The following is a 22,059-nucleotide window of genomic DNA, read 5'->3' as shown; positions in this document are numbered from 1 at the left end:
ATTCCAATTTTATTAACTATCCCAATAATGTCCGTTTGAGCCTTTTCTCCTCCCTTTTTAGATAGCTCCAGGATCGTGTATTGCTTGTAATTGTCATTGTCTCCTTGGTTCTCTTTTTTTTTTTTTTTTTTTTTTTATTTTGAGGACATAACATAGAACATAAACTTTCCCATCTCAACCACTCCTAAATGTACCATTCATTGGGATTAATCACATTCAGTATATTGCATTACCGTCACCACCTTCCATTACTAAAGCTTTCCCATCTCTTCAAACAGAAACCCGGCATCCATTTTGCATTAACCCCCCATTTCCCTGCCCCTGGCAACCTGCGTTCTGATTTCTGTCTCTTTGAGCTTGCATATTCTTTGAAATTTTCTTTGTACTGACCATGGGGCTTAAATTTAACATCCAAATCTGTAAAAGTCTTGTTTGCTTTGATTCCAACTTAACTTCAATAGTATACACAAACTATGTTCCTGTACCCTTCCATTCCCACACCTTTATGTAGCTCTTGTCACAAATTACATGTTTAAATAATATTAGTCCCATACCACTGATTTCTTGTTACATTGTATGCATTTGTCTTTTATTCTCTGTAGGAACTATAAAGTGGAGTTACAGACCAAAAATACAATAGTATTGGCCTTTATATTTACCCTTGTTGTTACCCTTACTAGAGATCTGTATTTCTTCATGTGACTTCAGTCCATTTTCTATTGTCCTACCTGCAGAACTTTCTTTAGCCTCTTTTGTAGGGCTTGCCTAGTGGTGACAGACTCCCTCAGCTTTGGTTTATCTGGAAATGTCTTAATTGCTCTCTCAGTTTTGAGAGCAGCTTTGCTGGATGTAGAGTTCTTGGTTGGCAGGTTTCATTTTTGCCTTTAGCACTTTAAATATGTCATCCCACTGACATCTTGTTTCCCAGGATTTCTGATGCAAAATCAGCACTTAATTTTATTGAGGCTCTCTTGAATGTGAAATGTGACTTCTCTCTTGTAGCTTTCAGAATTTTCTCTTTATCTCTGGCATTTGACAATTTGACTGTAATATGCCATGGCATGAGTCTATTTGGGTTTATACTGTTTGGAGTTTGTTCAGCATCTTGGATGTGTGTGGATCAATTTATTTTTATATCATTTAAATATATTTCCTGCTAAAACATTTCTGTGGAATTATCTCTCAGTCATGGAGCTAATTATGTTTTAAGATTGTGGGACACCTCATACTAGTTAAAATCCAATTTCAAAGCTAGATTTGCTTCCCTTTGGTTTTATGGTAGTTGTTCACATGCCTGCATCAAAGAAAAAATTGCACCAGACAATGTTAAACAGGCAAGGATGACTTTTTTCAGGGATTACTATGGTAAGGGACAGAGAACAGAATCCAATTCTGAACTCAACTCCATTGGAACAAAAAGCAGCAGGGTTTTTAAGAGCTAGGGGAGGGTTGGTGGAGAAGTACTGGAGGATGTTAGGGGGAGTGGTCACTGGGATGGGTGAGTGATTTACTGAGTTTGTAGTTAGATCCTGGATGTTTTCTTTTGCTGTGATTAGGTAACTTGGACCTTGTAAAGGCCAGGGGAGAGGAAGAGGGAGATAAGGAACTCTCTATTTAGACACCTGTCTAATGTCTAGCTAACACAGGAGCCTGGGTGAGAGGGTGGTCAATGTCCTGGTGTCAGGAGAAACATGTCTAATGTTTGATCAAGCTAAAGGGAAGTTAAGTCCATCTACACAGAAGTTAAGGCAGTCTTGGTCACCTGTGACAAGCCCATTCAGGTGCAAGATTCTCCATTTTGTGCCTAAATCTAAATTTGCCAGCCTTCCTTTTCACTGATTCTTTCACTCTTAGCCCCACACAAACTGTTTGAATAAAGATCTGCTTTTTAATAAGATCCTCAGTGATTTGTATGCACATTAACATTTAGGAAATACCATTCTCCAATAATGGATCCATATGGAATGGATCTCTTAAGTGACTGTTAAAGTGCCAGGTACCTAAGGTATGTTGTCTTTTGATCTTTATTATCCTTATTATTATTTCCTTCTTAAGATACAAGGATTTTTTAAAACTTTTATTATGGAAAACATAAAATATAAAAATCATAGAGATAAAATTGTAATAAACCACCCCATACACTCATTGCACAGCTTCAAAAATAATCAATGCATGACCAAATATATTTAATGATTATTTTGCAGCAAATACAAATCATGATGTAATTTTATCCATAAACATTTCAGTAAATATCTCTAAAATTTAAAAAATCGCAGTGCCAGAATAAAAACCAGGTCTGCCTGCCTCAGTGGATTCTTCCCTATAGCAAGTTGAAGTCCTTGCAGTGTTTCCACTTGTATTTCTTCACTCTCTGTTTAGCCTGCTGACTTCTCACCTTCTTATTCATCTTAAAAGAGGTTTCATGCCGTCACATGTCCTTTATGAAAACCCACATTTGAAAATGTACTCTTGGTGACTCAGACACACCTCAGAAATGATGTCAATACCCTTCAACAGTAAGTTACAGAATGAGAGAAGAGGTTTTTCTTTTTTAATGTCTTTTATGTTGATTCCTTGACTGTTTGCTCATATTTAGCTAGCTGTCTCCCAACAATATTTGTAGCTATGAAGATTAACTGTTGCCAGTGCCATCCTGGGCCCTTCTGAATCCCCTCTGTGTTCTGGAGACCTGCAGTTTCCCCACACCCTGGTAGAGCTATATTTATGCCTTACCTTTCTCCATTCACTCAGACCTGTGGTGCTTATAAATGCACAATGTATGGATATTCTTGTCAGATGCTGAGTCATCCCTGGAAACTATTTAATTCTTCCTCTAATATCGAGCCATAACTTTATTTTATAGAGATCCATCACAATTTTTTCTGAGCTCTTAAAATTTAACATTATTGTATGGTTGTATTTTAGATTGGAGAATTCATATACATTTTGGAAGGAAGTGGCCTGATCCCCTTGCCATCCAGCTTCATTTCAGCGATGCCTTCAACTCCAGTTGACTACAGCAGTTCTTCAGAAGAAAGTAGAGTATACCATGTTTTACATCATTTTTAATGCTGAAGGATGGGACTGTTTCTCATATAGTCACATAAACATCCTCATATCAAGCTTTTTCCAGTATGTAATTATATTTTGGCAGGCTCCCTTTTAACTTTATTATATTAACATCTGTGTAACAGAACACCATTTTATCAATTAAAAAGTCAATGGTGATTCATTTTTAAAGGCTTAAAATATTTAAATTTGACATACAAATTATTTACTCAGCTGAACTTTCCATTTCTCAAATAATTTGGAAGCCACTATACTCTCAGAAGAATATTGTTCCTTGATTACTGACCCTTAAAGAATTAAGCATTAAAGAAAATGGCAGTTCTTGCCTGTCCTTGACTTAGCATCTCTTGTTACCTTTATTTCTACTTCATCTTTCTTTTAATCTTGCAAAAAAAGCACAATGTTTACTACAGTTTTTGAGCATATTGATGATATGCTACTGAAAGAACCGTTTGACTAGAACTCTTCTTAGACAATGTCAGTAAAATGTCTTTCCTCCCATTCCTGGGGATTTACTCTTGAATCACTGAATTAGGATTACTGGAAATATGTCTCCCCTTTAGGTTTACCCTGTTTAATGAAGGCCAAAACTGTAGTAATGTATTTAAAACCTCCAAAGTCCATCCTGGTTAACACTTCAAGGACGTAAATTTCATGGCAATTGCCAATGTTATTGCTTCCCATAGTGATTAATAAGGAAGACCCGGTAACGTATTTGAAATGCAACCTCCGTCAAATCCTGGATGTGGAGCTTAAATTGCCATTGACTAATATAGCCAAGGAAAAGGCTTTGGCTTTTGCGGCACAGCAACAGATGTCCAAAATCGAGTACCAGCGAAGGTTGATCACAGGCACTCTGGAGAGCAGCAGTGTCCGCGTGGCCATCGCCATCCTGGGGCTGACCATGATCGAGGTGGGTGTGGAAATCAGAGGATGCATTTAAATACTCTCTTAAAAATATTCAGCACTCTCACTACTTAATCAGTAACAACAGTTTTACCTAAAATAATCATAGGTTTGCCCTGAATGCTGTTATTTTTTCCACAGAAAGACAGCTTTTTATTTTTTACCTCATTAAATAAAAAAATTAAAGCATTCTACTGTATAATTTTATGCATTACAACATAATTGTTAAAATTCACTGTAGCTCTCAATTTTGCCTGCACATTAGAATCCCCTGGAGAACTTTAAAAAAAAAATTCCAGTGACCAGGCCGCACTCTGGAACAACTAAATTAGAATCTCTTGAAGGGGGCTGAAATGGGCAGGGGCCTGTTTTAAAAGTTTGACCAGGTGATTCTGGGGTGGATCCAGAGACAATGATCTTTACCACAAGATTCCAGAAGAACTTTTCTGGTGTGATTTTTTGTCTACCCCACAACATGTGTATAACGTGCTCTGTCATTAATTGAATGGAACACATGCCTGAATAAACAAGTGGCACTTTTAACCTGAAGTCTTCACTGTATAGGTTGATGTCCTATATGACTGCTGTCATAGCCTGATTTTTCTACAATAAAAGGTCTTCTTGATGTTTACTTATCCTTGTTTCCCTCCCACCTTTGCAGAATACTTAGCTATACATCTCAATTTCTCTAAATTTGTTGGTTGAAATAATAATAATAATAATTCATGATCAAATCTTGGCTTTCTTAAAACAGGAATGTTTTAAGTAGTCTCTCTAAATATAAAAATGGAAAGTTTTTTCCACCTGATTATTTTCTTTTGATTCTGTGAATATCATGCATTGTTGGTTTTGGCATAAACTCTCTCAATGCAGAAAATAATTAGGGAAGGGTTGAATGTATCCATTTAATAAAATCTGCTACACCAAATTAGAACACACATCTAGTGATAAAGGGTTCTTTTTAAGTGCAAGCAATCATCTGCTCTAGAAATGCAAGAATATTAATACTTTTTTGCAGCAAAATGGTAAAACTGGTTAATTTAAAAATTCTGTCCTTGCATGGTATTTTATAGTTTTCTTCCCCCAAATGCTTTTGCATGAACTTTTAAATTTATTTTGATAACACCATGGAAAAATATAGAGAAGATAGGGTTATACCTGTATTACAGAAAATGGAATGCACAGGCATAAAACAACCTAAGTTGACCTCATTGATGGAGCAGAGATTACAGGCCAAATCAGGATAGAGTCATTATTGAATTTTAAATGGAGAAAGCAAATCAGAGACATGTAGCCCAACCTCCTACTTTTACAGGTCTGTAAACCCAGACCAAAAAATATTAGGATAGTAGCCCCAGGTCACTCCACCAGTTTGTGGCAGAATAGAAATTAACCCAGGTTTTTACCTCCCTGTCCAATGATCTTTTCCTTACTCTATGCAGGCTTGAGATCATATGTTCACTTAGTCTACTCTATGAAATTGTATAAGGGAACAAAGGAAGGTTGAGAATGCTCTGTTACAGCAGAAAATACCTGTGTAATAAATAAAATATAAAATTACCCCTGAAATAAATCAACTTACAACTAAGTGTATTTCAAACAATTTTAATTGCTTTTCTACCAAAAAAGGAGGAATGTGTGTCTAATTTTTTATATAGAACCATATGCAATTTCAATTTTTGAAATATTTTGTGGGTTATAACAATATAGTGTATCTACTTTGTATTATGTTAAGTGTACCTGATATTTCTGGGGAGGAAGCTGTAACAGGAACTTTTGTCAGGATCATGAACTACTGGCCATTCACTACTTAGAATTAGTTTGTTTAGTTTGTACTTTGCTGGTCCTTACTAAATCATCTCTAAAGATACACTCATTGGTACTGGAAAGACTCAAGTCTTACAGATGTTAGCTCTTATATTGTCTGTCAACTTCCTCAGGTTTATGTTTTAAAAACCATGCTATATATGGTGGGCAAAATGAGGGGAAAATTTTTGAAATCCTAAAACTTGATGTTTTTTTAAAGGAGCATAAATGAGTCACATGCTGAGGATTTTGAAGGCTAAAGGAAAGGTTTTAATGTTTGTATAATTTAAGTGCATTCCAAATCATGGAGTAAGTACCCGTTGATACGTATTATTTTGAATGACTTGATAATAAAGAAGGCAGATGATAATGTTTCGGTAAAAATGCTAGTTGCTGATGTGAATAGCTAATGTGTTCAAAATGAGTAAAAAAAATGAACCAAACCAACACAATTATTAATGCAAATGAGTTAATTTAAATTTCTGCATTCATATGATTTTAATTTCCAAAATAAGAGTTAGTGGAAAATGTGGCTTTTTGAAAAAATGTCTTGGGGATTTTAGTAGATGATAAACCCATTGAACTGACATTATGAGGTAATTACTAAAGACATTAACATTCATTTTTACTACATAATGATGATGACGATGAAGGCCATCATTTATTTAAAATATACTCTAAGGCCCTCATATTTGTTTCCACTTTAAATATTCACAGCAGGTATAGGCAGCATTACTATTATTACCCTTATTTTACAGATGGAGGCTTTGAGGCTCTGATTAAATAAAGAGTCCAAGCTTACAGGGTACAAATGCAGGCAGTCTGGCTCCAAGAGTGCTTGATCTAAGCTGCTGGGGTGTAGTATGTAGTTAGCAGTAGACCAGCATCCAGCAAAGGAAGGGATTGCCCACCTTTGTGCTCTGCATTGCTTGACTAACAATCTGGAGGGCTGCTGGATTTATCTGCAGTGACACATTTTGTGAAGGACCTTATTGAACTAGATTGTGTCTATAGGAGCATATTCAAGGGAGTGAGTCGTTGTGACCCACATTATGTGAGTAATGATTGAAGGAACTAAAACTATCAAACCTGGATAAAAATGGTTTGGGGAGATCTGTAAAGAAGTGGGATCGAATTGTTTTTTATATATTAAAAAAATTGTCATTAGCAAAAGAGGGGGAAATCACTCTGTACTGCTAATAAGAGCTGGAAATAATGGGTTAATGAGGACAGATTTCGACTCATGGAAGGAAGCATTTTCTCAAAGCTGTTCACCAGTGGTATGATTTCCTCCCAAGAATGAATTCCTCAACACTGAAAGTATCCAACCAAGGACCATTGAACATGTCTTAAAAAAATGACTCCATCAGTTCTGTGAAACCTGTTAGTGTTATCTTTCACCAATTAAATACTAATGGGGCCAGAGAAATGAACAAATTCAATCCCTTGGTGAATTTTTCTCCCAAATCTGGAGTCTAAATATACAATGCTATCTTTTGGTTTCAGAAATTAAAATTCCGATTTGACTCTCTGTTTATTTGCAGTCTCATTTGCTCTTAAATGTTTCAAAGTTGAAGAAGCCTAAGTCCATTTTATACACAACACAAATCAGCCTTCCGGAACATTTTGATATCCCGAAGAAAATCTATGTCCCTCAGATTTCAGACAGCCAAGATAGATCGATTAAATCTAAAAGACTTCAACGTTTAAATAAAACAGGTAATTAGTAACATGTGAACTGCTATGTCTAGTACTGTCTCAGGAACTGCACAGTTTTAAAATATGAATAATAGATTGTTTCTACCCACAAGGTGTTCTTTGGAAGTTTGAGAAAGATTGTTTTTAATTCTTTAAATGTTTGGTAGAATTCACCAGTGAAGCTGTCATGTCCTGCACTTTTCTTTGGTGGAAGGTTTTGATTATTGACTCAATCTCTGTACAGGCATACCTCGGAGATATTGTGGTCTCAATTCCAGACCATTGCAATAAAGCGAATATCACAATCAAACGAGTCACACAAATTTTTTTATTTCCCAGTGCATGTAAAAGTTATGTTTATACTATACTGCAGTCTATTAAGCATACGAAAGCATTATGTCTAAAAAGACAATGTATATACTTTAATTAAAATGTGACACAGAGACAAAAAGCAAGCATATGCTGTTGGGAAATAGACTTACTCTACCCAGGGTTGCCACAAACCGTCAATTTGTAAAAAATGCAGAATCTGCAAAGCACAATAAAGCAAAGCACAATAAAAGGAGATAGTCCTATACTTGTTATAGTTCTGTTAAAGGTTTCTAATTATTTCTTGAGTCAGTGTAGTTTATCTGTGTGTTTCTAGGAAATTCTCTATCTCGTGTGGATTGTCAAATATTTTGGTGTACAGTTGTTCATAATATTCTTTTAAAATCCTTCTTATTTCTGTAAGTTCAGTAGTTGTGTCATCATTTTCATTTCTAGATTTAGTCATTCACACCTTTTTTTCTCTTTTCTTTGTTGGTCTAGCTAACGGTTTGCCTATTTAATTTTTTCAAAGGACCAAACTTTAGTTTGTTGATTCTTTCAATTGTTTTTCTAGTCTTTATTCATTTATCTTTGCTCTAATCTTAATTATTACTTTTCTTCTGCTAACTTTGGGTTTACTTTGTTCTTCTTTTTCTATTTCCTTATGATGGGAAGTTAGGTTATTGATTTGAGATCTTTCTTCTTTTTTAATACAGTTGTTCATAGTTATAAATTTCTCTCTGAGCATTGCCTTTCCTGCATCTCATAAGTTTTGGTATGTTGTGTTTTTGTTTTCATTCATTGATAAATATGTTCTTATTCCCCTGTGATTTATCCTGTAACCCATTTGGTCATTTAAGAGTTTGCTGTTATATTTCCATATGTTTGTAAATTTTCCAGTTTTCCTTCTGTTATTGATTTCTGTCTTCATTTCATTGTGGTTGGGGAAGTTACTTTGTATGATTTTAAAAAAAATTAATTTATTGAGACTTGTCTTGCATCCTAACATAAAGTCTATTCTAGAGAATGAGCCGTATTTATGTGAAAAGAATGCGTATCAGCTGTTGTTGGGTGAAATGTTCTATATGTGTTTGTTAGATCTAGTTGGTTCATAGTGTTGTTCATTTCCTCTGTTTCCTTATTGATCTTCCCTCTAGATGTTCTATTCAGTGTTGAAAGTGGTATAGTGAAATTTCCAAATGTTATGGTAGAATTCTCTATTTCTCCCTTCAATTCTGTCAATGTTTGCTTATTACTTGTTAGGAGTAGTTCTTCCTTATTTTGTTATGAATATCTTAGTATAGATAGATGATAGATAGATATAGATAGATAGATAGAGATGTTTAAGCAAATATCTTTGCTTTGTTCCCTCTCTCATCCCCTTATCATGCTAAAGAAGTAGTAGATGGAAATGTGATTATCCAATGGGCCAAAAAAATCGCCAAAAATCATTTTTCATATATTTACATATACAAAATGAACATTTATTATGTATTAATTTGTGAAATGAATATATTATTAATAAATACATTTATTATCTTGATATCTCATTTTCTGAATGAAGAACTTCTGACTACTAAATTGGCCAATAATATATCTAAAATTTGAGCTATGGATGTTAATGGTCAATTTATTACCTCACTTGTTCTCTTCCACATGTTTGATTGCTTTCATGCAATCATGCAATCATGGAAAGAAACGTAAAAGATCAGTTAATTAAATTATATTCCTTAGAACTCTAGAATTCTTCTAAAATCCTTTGGGTTTGTCTTTAGGGTGGTGTGGACTTGGATGGAAGCACCTAGCTCCTCATCCTTATTCAGCCCGATAATCTCCAGCTTAGTTTGTCTTATACATTGAGATTCTGCCTTAAATATTGTTCAGAAACAGCATCCCGAGCCAAAAAAAATATAAAAAAAATTATTAATCAAATCACATTCCCCAATTTAAATAGATTAAGAATGTGAGTTCTAAAAAACCTTAAGTTGTTTGCTGAAGGTAACACAATATGGGAAAGAAACCAAGACCAAAGAAGGCTTTTAACTCTCAATTCATTGCATCTTTCAACTCACCAAGCAGTTTTTCCACATGTATTTTCCTTTGTAGTTAAGATATAGTAGATTGCTACAGTAAAGCCCCATGTGGATTGCATAAGCCTATACACGTCTCTGTACACAAGTCTTTGTGTGGTGTCTCCTCTTTTACTGATTCCTGGGTTGGCCATGTAGCTTGATTTAGACAATGGGTCATTCTTTAGGAAAATAAATTTTATATGAAATCTATGGCCACATTTCCTATTTTTGTTATTAAAGGAGGAAACTCAGTAATCAGCATTATTAGCACACAATGACTCTATCACTTATTTTACCAGAGTAACTAGTGAGGCAGATGCCTGTGTACCCATAAGAATAAAATAAGCTTAGGCCACAGAATCATAGTCAAATAAATTGATATTTTTTAATCATTAAGTCTTGGGGTAGTTTGTTATGTTATGGTAGCTGACAAAAACAGCAGTATTAACTTGTCCCAACCATGACATTTTCTAGGATCTGAGCATAGTACATTTTATGGATTATTTGAGAAATTATAGATCACTCTGATTTCTTCCAATGGTCAATCATATGTAAAATGTAGTATTCTTTCATTTATGAGATTCTCTCTTTATACTTCTCCATTTTTTTCAGTGACTATAATCTGGTGAAATTAGATATCTTCTGGTATCTTTAATTACAGAACCCTGGCAACTGTAGAAGTTGCCAGGATGGACTGTAACAAAAAAGCCCCAGGTGGGATAAATCTGAGTGGGGTAGGGATGGAAGGGACAGTTCTAGATTGCCCCCAATATATGTGATGCCCAACTCAAAAGTACAAAAGTAAGTCCACATATGATATGTTTAAAATTTGAAAGTTGTAACTAGCAAATTTTTAGATAGAACACATTCAGATATTCCACTTTTGCAAGCATAACTCTTTCCCAACCTGGAAGGCTAAGTTTGAATTTAGAATTTTTGGACTCCTCAGAGTTTTGCACTAGAATTTAACAGCACAGGATGGGGAGGGGCTGGCCAGTTGCCCACCCACTCTCTTGACTCCTTCAACTCTAACATGTATTGTGAGGGGCCTCATATTCAAGTATCTACATGCTTGCTTAATCTTGGTCCACACCTTCTCACTAATAGTCACCTCTTAGCTACCCCTCAATTATAGAAGTCTACCAAAAGGAGGAGTGACCTAGTGAAGAGTCATCTGCAAGCGCTGGAAACAAGCTAAGGAATTATGGACTGGGAATTATGTCATCCCATGAGTTCGGAACATTAGATGGGGTTGGGCTACAGTGTGCCCTTTCCATTGGTCTATGCACTCCTTGTACATGTGGAGGAGCAAAGAGAGAGGGGATCACAGTAAGGCTTTAGAAAGCATGAGGTCCAGGACAGGAACCTCTTTTTTATGGTCTGAGGATGTGTTTTGGTTTGTGTGTCACTAAAAGCAGATCATAGACCAGGTCTGGAGAGCAAGCAGTTTGAGAGGTGACCTCAGGAAGCATTTGTAAGGGAGGAGACAGTGAAGAGAAGCCAAATGAGGGGACATAAATGAGTAGTTACCCAGCTGGGAAGTTGGGACTCAATCCCCCTGGGGATCTCTAGGAGTGGGTGGAGAATTCCCCTCAGAGTTAGTCTAACCAAAGGACAAAGAAGCTGGTTTATTCTTCCACCAATTTCTATCTGTCATTGCTTGAGGACTGCTCTTGTGGGTGTTAACTGTCTGCCACTTCTAGCCTCTGTGGCCAGAGAAAACTCTCAAAGAGAAGGTCACAGTTTTCCATAAAGTCATTGGCCTTCAGAGATGATTTAATACCAGAAAGGCTTGACAAGGCCTGAATGGCACCTGCTTCTGTGCAGAATTGGAACAGTCTTTGAGAAAAGAGAATAATGGAATAGGAGAACAGTAAAGCTTCCGAGTTTCTAGGAATCAGAATGGTTTCTACTTCTGCTGTTTTACATCTAAGGGAACATGGATATTTGCAGATGAATACCTTAACCTAGAAGTGGTTTCTGGTTTATAAATATATGCTAATACCCCTAGTTATGTTTATTGCTTGAATCAATTAAATTATTTAGGGTGCTTAAGAAAAAGAACTAGATACTGTTTTATCAAGATATCTTCAGAAAGAACGATCATTTCCGTGAATTCTACTGTGGTTATGGATTTCTCTTTAACTTGTAAGGGAGAGGGTCTGGCACACAAAGTTCCTTAGGGTCTTTGCTCAAGAAGAGTTCATGAGTTGAAAAATGCACACTTAAGAATGTCCTTGGCTTTCACTTTAAGACTCAGTAATCGTTTGGAAATGTACCTTTTTAGGAAAAAGGAAATGATGCATAATATAAAGCATTTGACACAAGATATATTTGAACTTGTACTTATCAATTTTATCGTTTACTATTCAATGTTTAGTAATTCTTTATCTATGATAAAAGTAATAATTACTGTTGAGGTTTTTTAATTTCCTATTCTAAACATTTTAATTTTATTTACTTAAATGACCTATTCTAAACATTTCCATTTCAGTCCCTTCATGCCATAGGAAACTAAGGTTTGAAGGTTTTTTTCTGAATTTCTGTTAATAAGACAACAAATTTTGATCACCTAGTTCTCTCTCCTGATTTGCTGTAATGAAGCTGTCATAGCCCAAATACCTCTCTTGGAATGAAAGTAATCAATCACCAAGAAATGATAAAATATGCCTGGAGTCCTTTTGATAAGATTTTTTTCCCCTAAAGTTGAATTCGTTCTTCAATAAGGTGGAATAAAAATAACAACATTCCTGACAGCCTTTGTGAGTAACTGTTTGTTCCATCCTTAGACTGTCTGAGAATATGGGAGCTTTGGTTAGACACAATATGGATTTCAAATGTGACCCATTGTCAGTGCATTTTAATCTGTAATGAATAACTATAATATTGTAAATGCTTTCAGCTTCCCTTGGTTACCAACCACAAATAAATTTATTTCTATATGGTGGCCACTTTGCACATTATTGTGATAGATATGGAGACAGCCCACCCCTCAATCATAGAAATATGGTAGACAGTAATGCTTACCAAATATTCCATGTGTAACCTCATTTCTCAGTCCCATTTCAGTTACATAGAGCCGTGTGTCTGGTTCTGGCCAGGGAAACTTAATGTGTGTCATTTTGAGATTGAACACTGAAAAGCTCCTAAGCAACTTTCTAGCTATTCCTCTTCCCCTGCCTCATCAACCAAGGAGGAGAGGTGTTGCCAGTGGTGCACATACAAGGCAGTAGCATCTTTTGCAGCCTGGGTCCCTGAATGACTTTATGGAGTGGACCTTCCTCCGACCTATGTGTGGTATATACTGTGATTGAGAAATAAATCTGTATATTAAGCAGTGGAGATTTGGGAGTGGTGTGCTGCCTCTGTATAACTTAACCTATTCTAACTAACATAATAGCATTAAATGCTGCTTTAGTAAAATGAATTTTGTGCCATTAAAATTAATTAAGCTTTTTCTTTTTTAAAAAATTTTCATAGCTATATATGGGTTTGTTCCATTTCCTATACGATTTGTTCCTCTGAAACCTGGACGCTACCCCTGTAAAATTTTGTTGACATCAAAGTATGATGTCCGTGTCTATTGTGTTGAAGGCATTGTGAATGAAGAACATGCAGAGGCCAAATTTGAGTTTAAAACACCAGCATTTGAAGCTCTTACTCAGAATATTCCAATAGTAAGTGCAAAATTTTAATTTTTCATATACTCTCTCCGTTTCCGTTTACTGTCTCAAGGTTCTCCAAACTTCTCGTCTTCAGCTATTACAGATGTCTAATTGTATTGTTTGCTGCCAATTGTTTCTCCATATTGATGCCAGAGTTTTCTTCCTGAATAGAAATGGTATCACATTACTTACATAGTTAATCACTTCTGCTGCATCTCTTTGCATAAAAGATTAACTCCAACTTCTATAACCTATCATCAAATTCCTACTCAAAATTTGTGCCTTCCTGGCTCCACTAGGCAGAGTTTAAAAACTGTCAGATCACTCTGCTCCAAATTCTGTTTTGACCTTAAAATTTGTTCAAGCTGGGATCTTAAGCGCATAGAAATTTGATTGACTACTAACCAAAGTGACAATACAGAATAGAAGAATCTAATGTTAATTTCAAGAAACTGTGGATTTTTTAGAGTGAGAAACGGCTGTTGATTTCTTTGTTTACTTATTAAGGATTTAAGTGTCAGCCCAAATCACAAAAAGTTGCTCTGATGAGATATGGAATCTTTACTATCTGAGCAGTCTATGCCTTTAGAACACCTTTTTATTATTTCTGAATAGCAGCAGAATGTGTACTCCAAGATCATTTTATCATTTGCCATTACAAAGACATTAATTTGTAAGTCAAACAAAGTGGCATTCCTCTAGCTACTAAATAATCCATAGACAATTTTCCTATATGACACTGAAAGGACATGCAGTCATCATTTTGCCTTATGATCAACTTTTTGATACTCTTTCTTCACAAATTTGACTTTCACATGGAGATTCTTAAGAAACATAGTGAAAATGCAATTTGTAACTTTATTAAAAGTAACAAGAATTAATGTTTAATTTAACTTTCTCTGTTTTCTACCTCTTTTTCATGCTTTAGAATAATACAACAAAGAAAGAATGGAAACTTCAAGTTACTATACAAGGAGAATGGTTTTATGGACCTTCTGTTTTATATGTTGGAGCAGGTGAAACTGTGCTATATCCTCTTACATTCAAACCTATTTTGGAGTGTGACATCATGGTATGAATTCATTGATTATTTTCCAGTTGTTAAGTTGATAAACCAATTATGTTGATAAACCAATGTATGATATTAACCCATGTTTATTGAAGATAAAGCTATTTTTTCAGAAAATATATTTTCCATGAATTTGACAATTAGTGCTCAATCTTTGCTTGAAACTTTAATAAAAGATAACTTGGGGGATAAAATATCTGAAAGTCACAATGCTACTTACATCCAGATTATTTTTATATAATACACAGAACAAAGTAAAATCATCAGTCCTTTTGTTTCTAGTCGCTAAGGAATGTGGTACATCAAACAATATTTTCTTAGAAGACATTTTTTTGCCAAGGATATAAACATGTCTATAATTGGCATGTATGAGAATGCCTATATAAGTTCTGCAATTTAGAGATATTAAAAAGTAAGGAAAGAACTGTTTTCCAGAAGTTTGTCTTTATTAATTCAGCAGAGTCCTTTTACATGAACTGGAAAAGGCAATGGTGAACCTCCTTGCTAGCTCATTTCACTAACCAGACTCAAGATTAATAGGATAATGGAGGTGTTTGACATCCAGTTATGATTCTGGTAGAGCTGAAATTTGGCTTCTTTGTCACAGGGAAAACTTTTTCTAAAAAATGAAGTAGATGGTATGGAGCACATCTTTGAAATAAACGGGATTGGAACAAAACCTCTGGCATTAGAACACATCATTATAGACTGTGAAGTGGGAAATATAGCTAATAAATCCATCATGATACCCAATTACACAAAGACTACCTTAACATATAAGGTCAGTTTTTTTTAATTTTTTATTTTAGTATGGAAGTGTTTTTATAATTTTGTTGAATTATAGAAATGTCAAAAATATTTAATTTTACTTGATCACGTGAAGTAATGTCATATGAGGATTTCGTATTATGAAAAAGCCTTTACGTAATAAAAGGCTTTTTCAAGAAATTTAGAAGCAGCTTTAAATATTGTCATGTGAACTTATGAATTATGGTATATCATACAACTGAATATCAATTCAACTAAAAGGAACAATGCACTGTTACATACCACAACATGGATGAACCTTGAAAACATGCTAAGTGAGTGAAGCCAGTCACAGAGCACCACAAATTGTATGATTTCATTTCTATGATATGTCAAGAATAGCCAAATCTATAGAGACACAAAATAGGTTAGTGTTTGCCTGGGCAGTGAGGGCAGAATGTAACCACTCAATAAGCAGAAAGTTGAATTTGACCAGGGTTGTGGGCAAATGCTGCATATATGTCTTTATATGCTGTATTAATACTAATGAAGTAATCATTGGATTGCTTCACCTATTTTGTAAATAAAATTGTTATGAAGATGTACACGATCTATAAAATATTTCGCAATTTCCTATGCATTAATGATTTTGCTACAAGTAGCAACAGTAAATAAACATGTTGATGTTTCTGTAAGAATCATTTTCTTTGTTGCATTTTTCGTGGGTCTCTAATCAGATTTTTTCATACTGTACATAGCATTTTTCTGGCTTGCTTTTCATCTAAAAGTGCATAGTTTTAATGGAAGTATTTAAATTGAATTTCATTTTAATATGCTTTAGATTGTTACAGTATTTTCATAAAAATGTTGACATTATATAATTTTTGTTCTTGAATTCTCTTTTCTAGGTATCTTCAGATCTCCCAATGGTTTGGGGAAATCCAAACGTCACCATAGACCCTGATAATGTAACTCCATATGTTCTACATGTGTGTCCTTGGAAACGTGGTGTATTCAAAGGTATCAAAACTATTCATAAAATATTAACTACCACACTAGGACTGAAATATATAAGAAGAAAGAGAAATGCATTTACATTTCCACATTCTGATAAATGATACAGAGGAAAATTCTGTTTTGCATTATAAACATTAACTTTCTAAAAAATCAAAATTTTGAGGCATGCGTTTTATGTCTAGTGCTATACTTTCCTGACCATTTATTCACATTTACTTGTAGGATAAATTCCTGGAAGTGGAAATATGTATTTAGGGGTATGTACATTTAAAATTGTAATAAATACTTCCAAGTAGTTGTACCAATTTATGATCCTAACAGCACTCTATGAGAATATCTGTTTACAGGACTGGGTACTATAAAGACATCTAAATGTTCCCAATTGATAGATGACAAATAGGTTAAAGTCTCTGGTATGTGTGAAATTTGCTTCTTTTATGCCTAATAAAACATTCCTTTATTGTTCTGATGGTCCCTTATGGTCCCTGAACAGAATTGCTTGCTTGGCAAGGGGTTAGGGATGCTCCTCCATGCTTTTGAAGGGATGGGGAGGAGCAGTGATAGAAGAATAAAAGCTGGAACTAAGTGGCTGTGATGCATCAAAACATTAAGTTATCCTATTTGGGAAAGAACTAAATGCCCCATTGATAGCTGGACACTACTGAGGAAATGATTATAATGTAGGTAACTGGATACAACTTAGAAGTAGGGGAAGCATGCACCTAGTAGCAGTCTTGTGTTCCCTGGAAGTACTACCATCTCAGCTTACTTTATTCAACAAGTAATATTGGAGGGAAGAGTCTAGACCTACCATAGACTGTATAGAGAGCCAGTACAAAGAATAAAGTGCAAAGAGAGTAGACTGAATGCCAATGCAATTAACAAGCAGAAGGGAAATTTCTAATATCAAACTTGGCATAAAGTTTGCTCTCTGATGGACGCCCATGATCCAGTTATTACCGCAGTAATAGAACACACAGTAGAGGAAGAGCCTGCTTGCCCATACCCCTGCTTCTTGTATGCTTTACCTCAAACGTCACAACAGCAATAGTTCCCGTATTCTGATATTGTCCCATCACTTTTTGGACTTTGGGCTTTACAAAGCCCATTGATAATTCTGCATGTGATAGATAGGTTTTGAGCTTTAGTGAGCCTATTCCAAACCAAAAAAAGTAGCATCTTTGACCATTTTTTCCTGCAATTCAGAAGATGTACATATTGACTTAAATCAATTTAAATTTCAGTTTTTATTTTAACCATCAAATGGCAATACCCACTAGTGGATGGGTTTCGCTGTTTTAGAATTTTAACTAGTCTTTTGTAAAGGACAACAAGTCATTCATAATTGGCATGATTAATTTTTGATAAAACGTAATACATATCAGTTTCTTGTTCTGTAGAAGGCAGCAAGTTCTGCTACTTATGGGTTGGAAAATAAGAGGCACCATGAACTGTGGAACATTTGTTCAATTAGGAAAGTTTATGACCATCTTAACCAAAGCCCCTGGTCTGTGAATCAGACTCTTAAAATTATTGAGATGGACCTACAAAGAATTAAATATTTAGATTTGGTATGCCTTTTCTTGTATAGTCATTTTTGTTTGTTTTTGTCAGCATTTGTTAGAATGTAAAATTTCAACACATATTTGTACTCTTCAGATGTGAGTTCTTTTTAACATACAGGTTTGAAGGACTTTAGAAGGAATTGGATGTGTTAAAGGCAACTGAGGGGCTGTTGATAAGTGAGGATGGATTAGATAAATGTTGCTGGCTACACAGGAGGTTTTGGAGGCTTCATAATTTTGAAAAACATTTGCAAGACATGATCATGATAGCTCTACCCAGGATAGTCCATTAGAGTTGAATTAATGTTGCCATTATGCTCTAGAAAATATGAGCCTGTAAGGAAGACTAATTCCATTTTTCTTGATATTGCTATTGGAAGATTTCTGCATATTTTTAAAGTGTAAGTGTAATTGTTTCTGAACAGCTCTTAACTAATCTGAAATAACACTTAAAATATTAGACTATAAAATTTTCACCCATATACGAGAATTTTCCCTTTATTGCTGGTCAAAGGATGTGTATCAATATTTGTGTGTTTGTGTGTGTGTGCGTGCATGTGCATGTGTGAATGATCTTCTAAGAAACTGCTCATTTTCAATTATGTTTTGGGTTTTTATTTTTATATTTTTTATTTTTTGAAGTTATGAAAATGTTCTAAAATTGATCGTGATGATGATCAATTATGTTTTTAAGTATGCAACAGTTATTTACTAAGAGCCTATAATCTAGAAAGCCCCAATAAGCATGGGAGTTATGAACAAGGCTGACATTCAGCTGATTGTGCTCTGCTTGCTAAAATTATTGTAATAGATCCTTTTCTATACATGTTGGTAAATACAAAATTGCTTATACTCTAACGCAGTATATCTTTGAACAATCTAGCCACATCAACACCTCCCTCAGCCCCCAGGACCATCCAACAATCCACCAGCAACTAAAGTGTTAACATATGGAGCAAGAGGGGACTTCAGGACCTTAATCAAGTGCACTTTTAGATTGATCAGAGCTTGAATCTCTGTTTGTTAATTATTTTGAATATTACCACCAGATACAGAGATGAATATCATGTGGCTCCCACCTTCCTGGAATTCATATCTAGTGGTGGAAATAGATATCCATAAATCATCTTAGTACAAGGTACACATTGATTTACTTAAAGTTTAAACATGGTACTGGGAAGCATGATGGAGAAGAGAGATATTTATCCCAACATTGGGGAGCTGAGAGACTTCTTATGGGGCATTGGGACTCTGAAGCTGAGAGGGCCTTTTGGAGTTATCCCAAGTTGGGAGAAAGAGACCAGGCCTTTCTACAGCTGTGTTGATCAGTCTTTGAATGTGGGATACTTATTAGTAGTAGAAGAGGGAGGTGTGACCTTGGCAAAAACATTTTTTCCATCAAGGCAATGCCCAGAGAAGGCTAATCTGATGGTCATTGTCTAGCATCATTCACAGTACCTGTGGGAATAGGTCCTTCATACCTGAAAAGGGATGTGTTTGCAGCATTGCAGTGTTTGCCATACCTGCATTTGATGAAAACTGGATATGGAATGTTGAGGGAGAAAGGAGATTCAGATTTACTCCTGATAAACAACTCTAAGGAAGGTGACACCATTAACTGAGATAGGGAAGCAATAAGACTAATAGGTTTACTGATTAGGGATGGAAAGCCCAGTACTGTCTTGATTTCAAAATTATTTTATGCCAGTAAAGTTCAGAAAAATGGAAAAATATTAAATCAGTCAACCTAGAATTGAAATCATGGAACCTTAAGTATTATCTTAAGGTGAAAAATTAAAAAAAAAAAACAAGCAAACAAAAACCATGTGTGAGGTCATGGCAGAAAGAATGTGTTAATGACTTCATGCATTAAAACCTGATGGTTTAATTCTCTCCTTAATAACCATGAAATGTGCTCTCAGGTCTGGATAAAAATTAAAATGGGCAAAGCTAATCTCACTGTCCATTATTACATGATCAGTGGGTAACAAACTGTAGAATCACGTCACTATGGGCTGTTGCATATTTGTAGTAGTAAAATATGCAACTGAATTTCCATTTTACTCAGGAACAAGTTTTGTTTTGCATGAGACTGATATTTAGGTGATGATAACCAGGCTTTAGTTAAAAGATTGTATTTTAGTAACGGCAATGCTTGAATTTATTTTGATTGCAATAACATAGGATGATTCATAAATATAATTCAGAGATGGCTATAAACATGCATGTAGGCAGCATAGAGTAACACTTCTAATGCGGTATTAGGAAAATTAACTTGGTGTAAAAATTAAGGCTGTATAATGTGGTGTATCTTGCACCTCATTTTCCTAATAATTTGCTCCGACTGCTCTTTAATAAACTACATGGAGCCCATACGTTGGCAGTGTGTGTCTCTGGCATGACAGTTGTGAATTCCTTAGGAGGATGTCATACTAATTAGCTCAGTGCTCTCCATCTTGTGAATATCAGGAACATAATATAACCTAAAAGGCACATTTTAATAACTGCAAGTGGATAAGTATCTAAACTTGTAGGGTTACCTCAGGGACCTCCATTCTATGTCCAGAGCTATATTTAGTTTAACACTTATGACTAAATAATTTAGTTTGAATTTGGAAACCAAAAATATAATGTGGACTCTGGGCTTCAAACCAAGCAAGTGTGGGCTTTTTCTGCCAGAGATTTTGTTTCCAGATTCCCACTATGGACCCTAAAGACAAGATTCCAGGCCATCACAGGGTAGCAGGTACCCCAGAACAAATGCCATCTCAACTGATGACTCATGGGTATGGATTCATTCTTTTCTTACTTTGTATATATGTTTAAATTAGTGTCATTTATGTGTTCAACCCAAGTACAGGACTTCACAATTATTCCTCATTAACTACTACTTTTGAGCAGCAAATATGCTCTTTTTTTTAATTCAGTTTTATTGAAATACATTCACACACCATACAATCATCCATGCTATACAATCCACTGTCCACAGTATGATAACATAGTTATGCGTTCATCACCACAGTCTATCTCTGAACATTTTTCTTACATCAGAAAGAACCAGAAGAAGAATAAAAAAAGAAAGTGAAAAAAAAACACCCAAATCATTCCCCCATCCCACCCCATTTGTCCTTTAGTTTTTATCCCCATTCCTCCACTCATCCATACACTAGATAAAGGGGGTGTGATCCACAAGGTCTTCACAATCACACTGTCACCCCTTGTAATCTACATTATTATATAATTGTCTTCAGGAGTCCAGACTGCTGGGTTGGAGTTTGGTAGTTTCAGGTATTTACTTCTAGCTATTCCAATACATTAAAGCCTAAGAGGTGTTATCTATATAGTGCGTAAGAATGTCCACCAGAGTGACCTCTCGACTCCACTTGGAATCTCTCAGCCACTGAAACTATTTCGTCTCATTTTGCATCCCCCTTTTGGTCAAGAAGATACTCTCAGTCCCACGATGCCGGGTCCACATTCATCCCCGGGTGTCATACTCTGCTTTGCCAGGGAGATTTACAACCCTGGGAGTTGGGTCCCACGTAGTGGGGAGGGCAGCGAGTTCACCTGTCGAGATGGCTCAGTTAGAGAGAGAGAGGGGGCCACATATGAGCAACAAAGAGGTACTCAGGGGGAGACTCTTAGGCACCATTACATACAACTTTAGACTTTCCTTTGTGGTAATGAGCTTCATAAGGGCAAGTCCCATGCTTGAGGAATCAGCACATCAAACTGCCAGTCCCAATGTTTGTGACAACATACACTAGGGGATCAGCATCTTAAAGTTTAGAGATAGGCCTTACAATTCAGGGATAGAGTTAACTGCTGTAAGAGCTTACAATCTAGGGGCTATTACAATTATTGTGTCCACGTTAGGCTATGTTCTAAGATTCAATTCTGAGTTTACACCTTGTAGTTAGTCCATATTAGTGAGGCATCATCCCTCTTACCATGTTTTCTCCAACACTTTTACTCTTATATATATATTTTCCTACAATTTTATAGAGTTATATTCACATACCATACATTTATCCACAGTGTACAATCAGTTGTTCATGGTATCATCATGAAGTTGTACATTTATCACCACAATCGGCATTTGAACATACTGATTACTACAAGAAAAATTGTTTTTT

At 35.4% G+C, this 22,059-nt stretch overlaps 1 protein-coding gene across 1 annotated transcript in view; it reads left to right on the top strand.

The window, feature by feature from the left end:
* The window catches only part of CFAP47 (cilia and flagella associated protein 47), a 455,597-nt gene that overhangs the window by 285,629 nt on the left and 147,909 nt on the right, over nt 1-22,059 (top strand). The window contains exons 42-48 of the mRNA XM_037824716.1: nt 2,926-3,037; nt 3,756-3,982; nt 7,326-7,500; nt 13,341-13,537; nt 14,454-14,597; nt 15,202-15,375; nt 16,250-16,361. Of these exons, the coding sequence (XP_037680644.1) occupies nt 2,926-3,037; nt 3,756-3,982; nt 7,326-7,500; nt 13,341-13,537; nt 14,454-14,597; nt 15,202-15,375; nt 16,250-16,361 (1,141 nt within the window). The remainder of the gene's footprint in view (nt 1-2,925; nt 3,038-3,755; nt 3,983-7,325; nt 7,501-13,340; nt 13,538-14,453; nt 14,598-15,201; nt 15,376-16,249; nt 16,362-22,059) is intronic.

This window comes from Choloepus didactylus, assembly GCF_015220235.1.
Source record: "Choloepus didactylus isolate mChoDid1 chromosome Y unlocalized genomic scaffold, mChoDid1.pri SUPER_Y_unloc1, whole genome shotgun sequence".
Taxonomy (NCBI): domain Eukaryota; kingdom Metazoa; phylum Chordata; class Mammalia; order Pilosa; family Megalonychidae; genus Choloepus; species Choloepus didactylus.
This window is presented reverse-complemented; position numbering and strand designations above follow the sequence as displayed.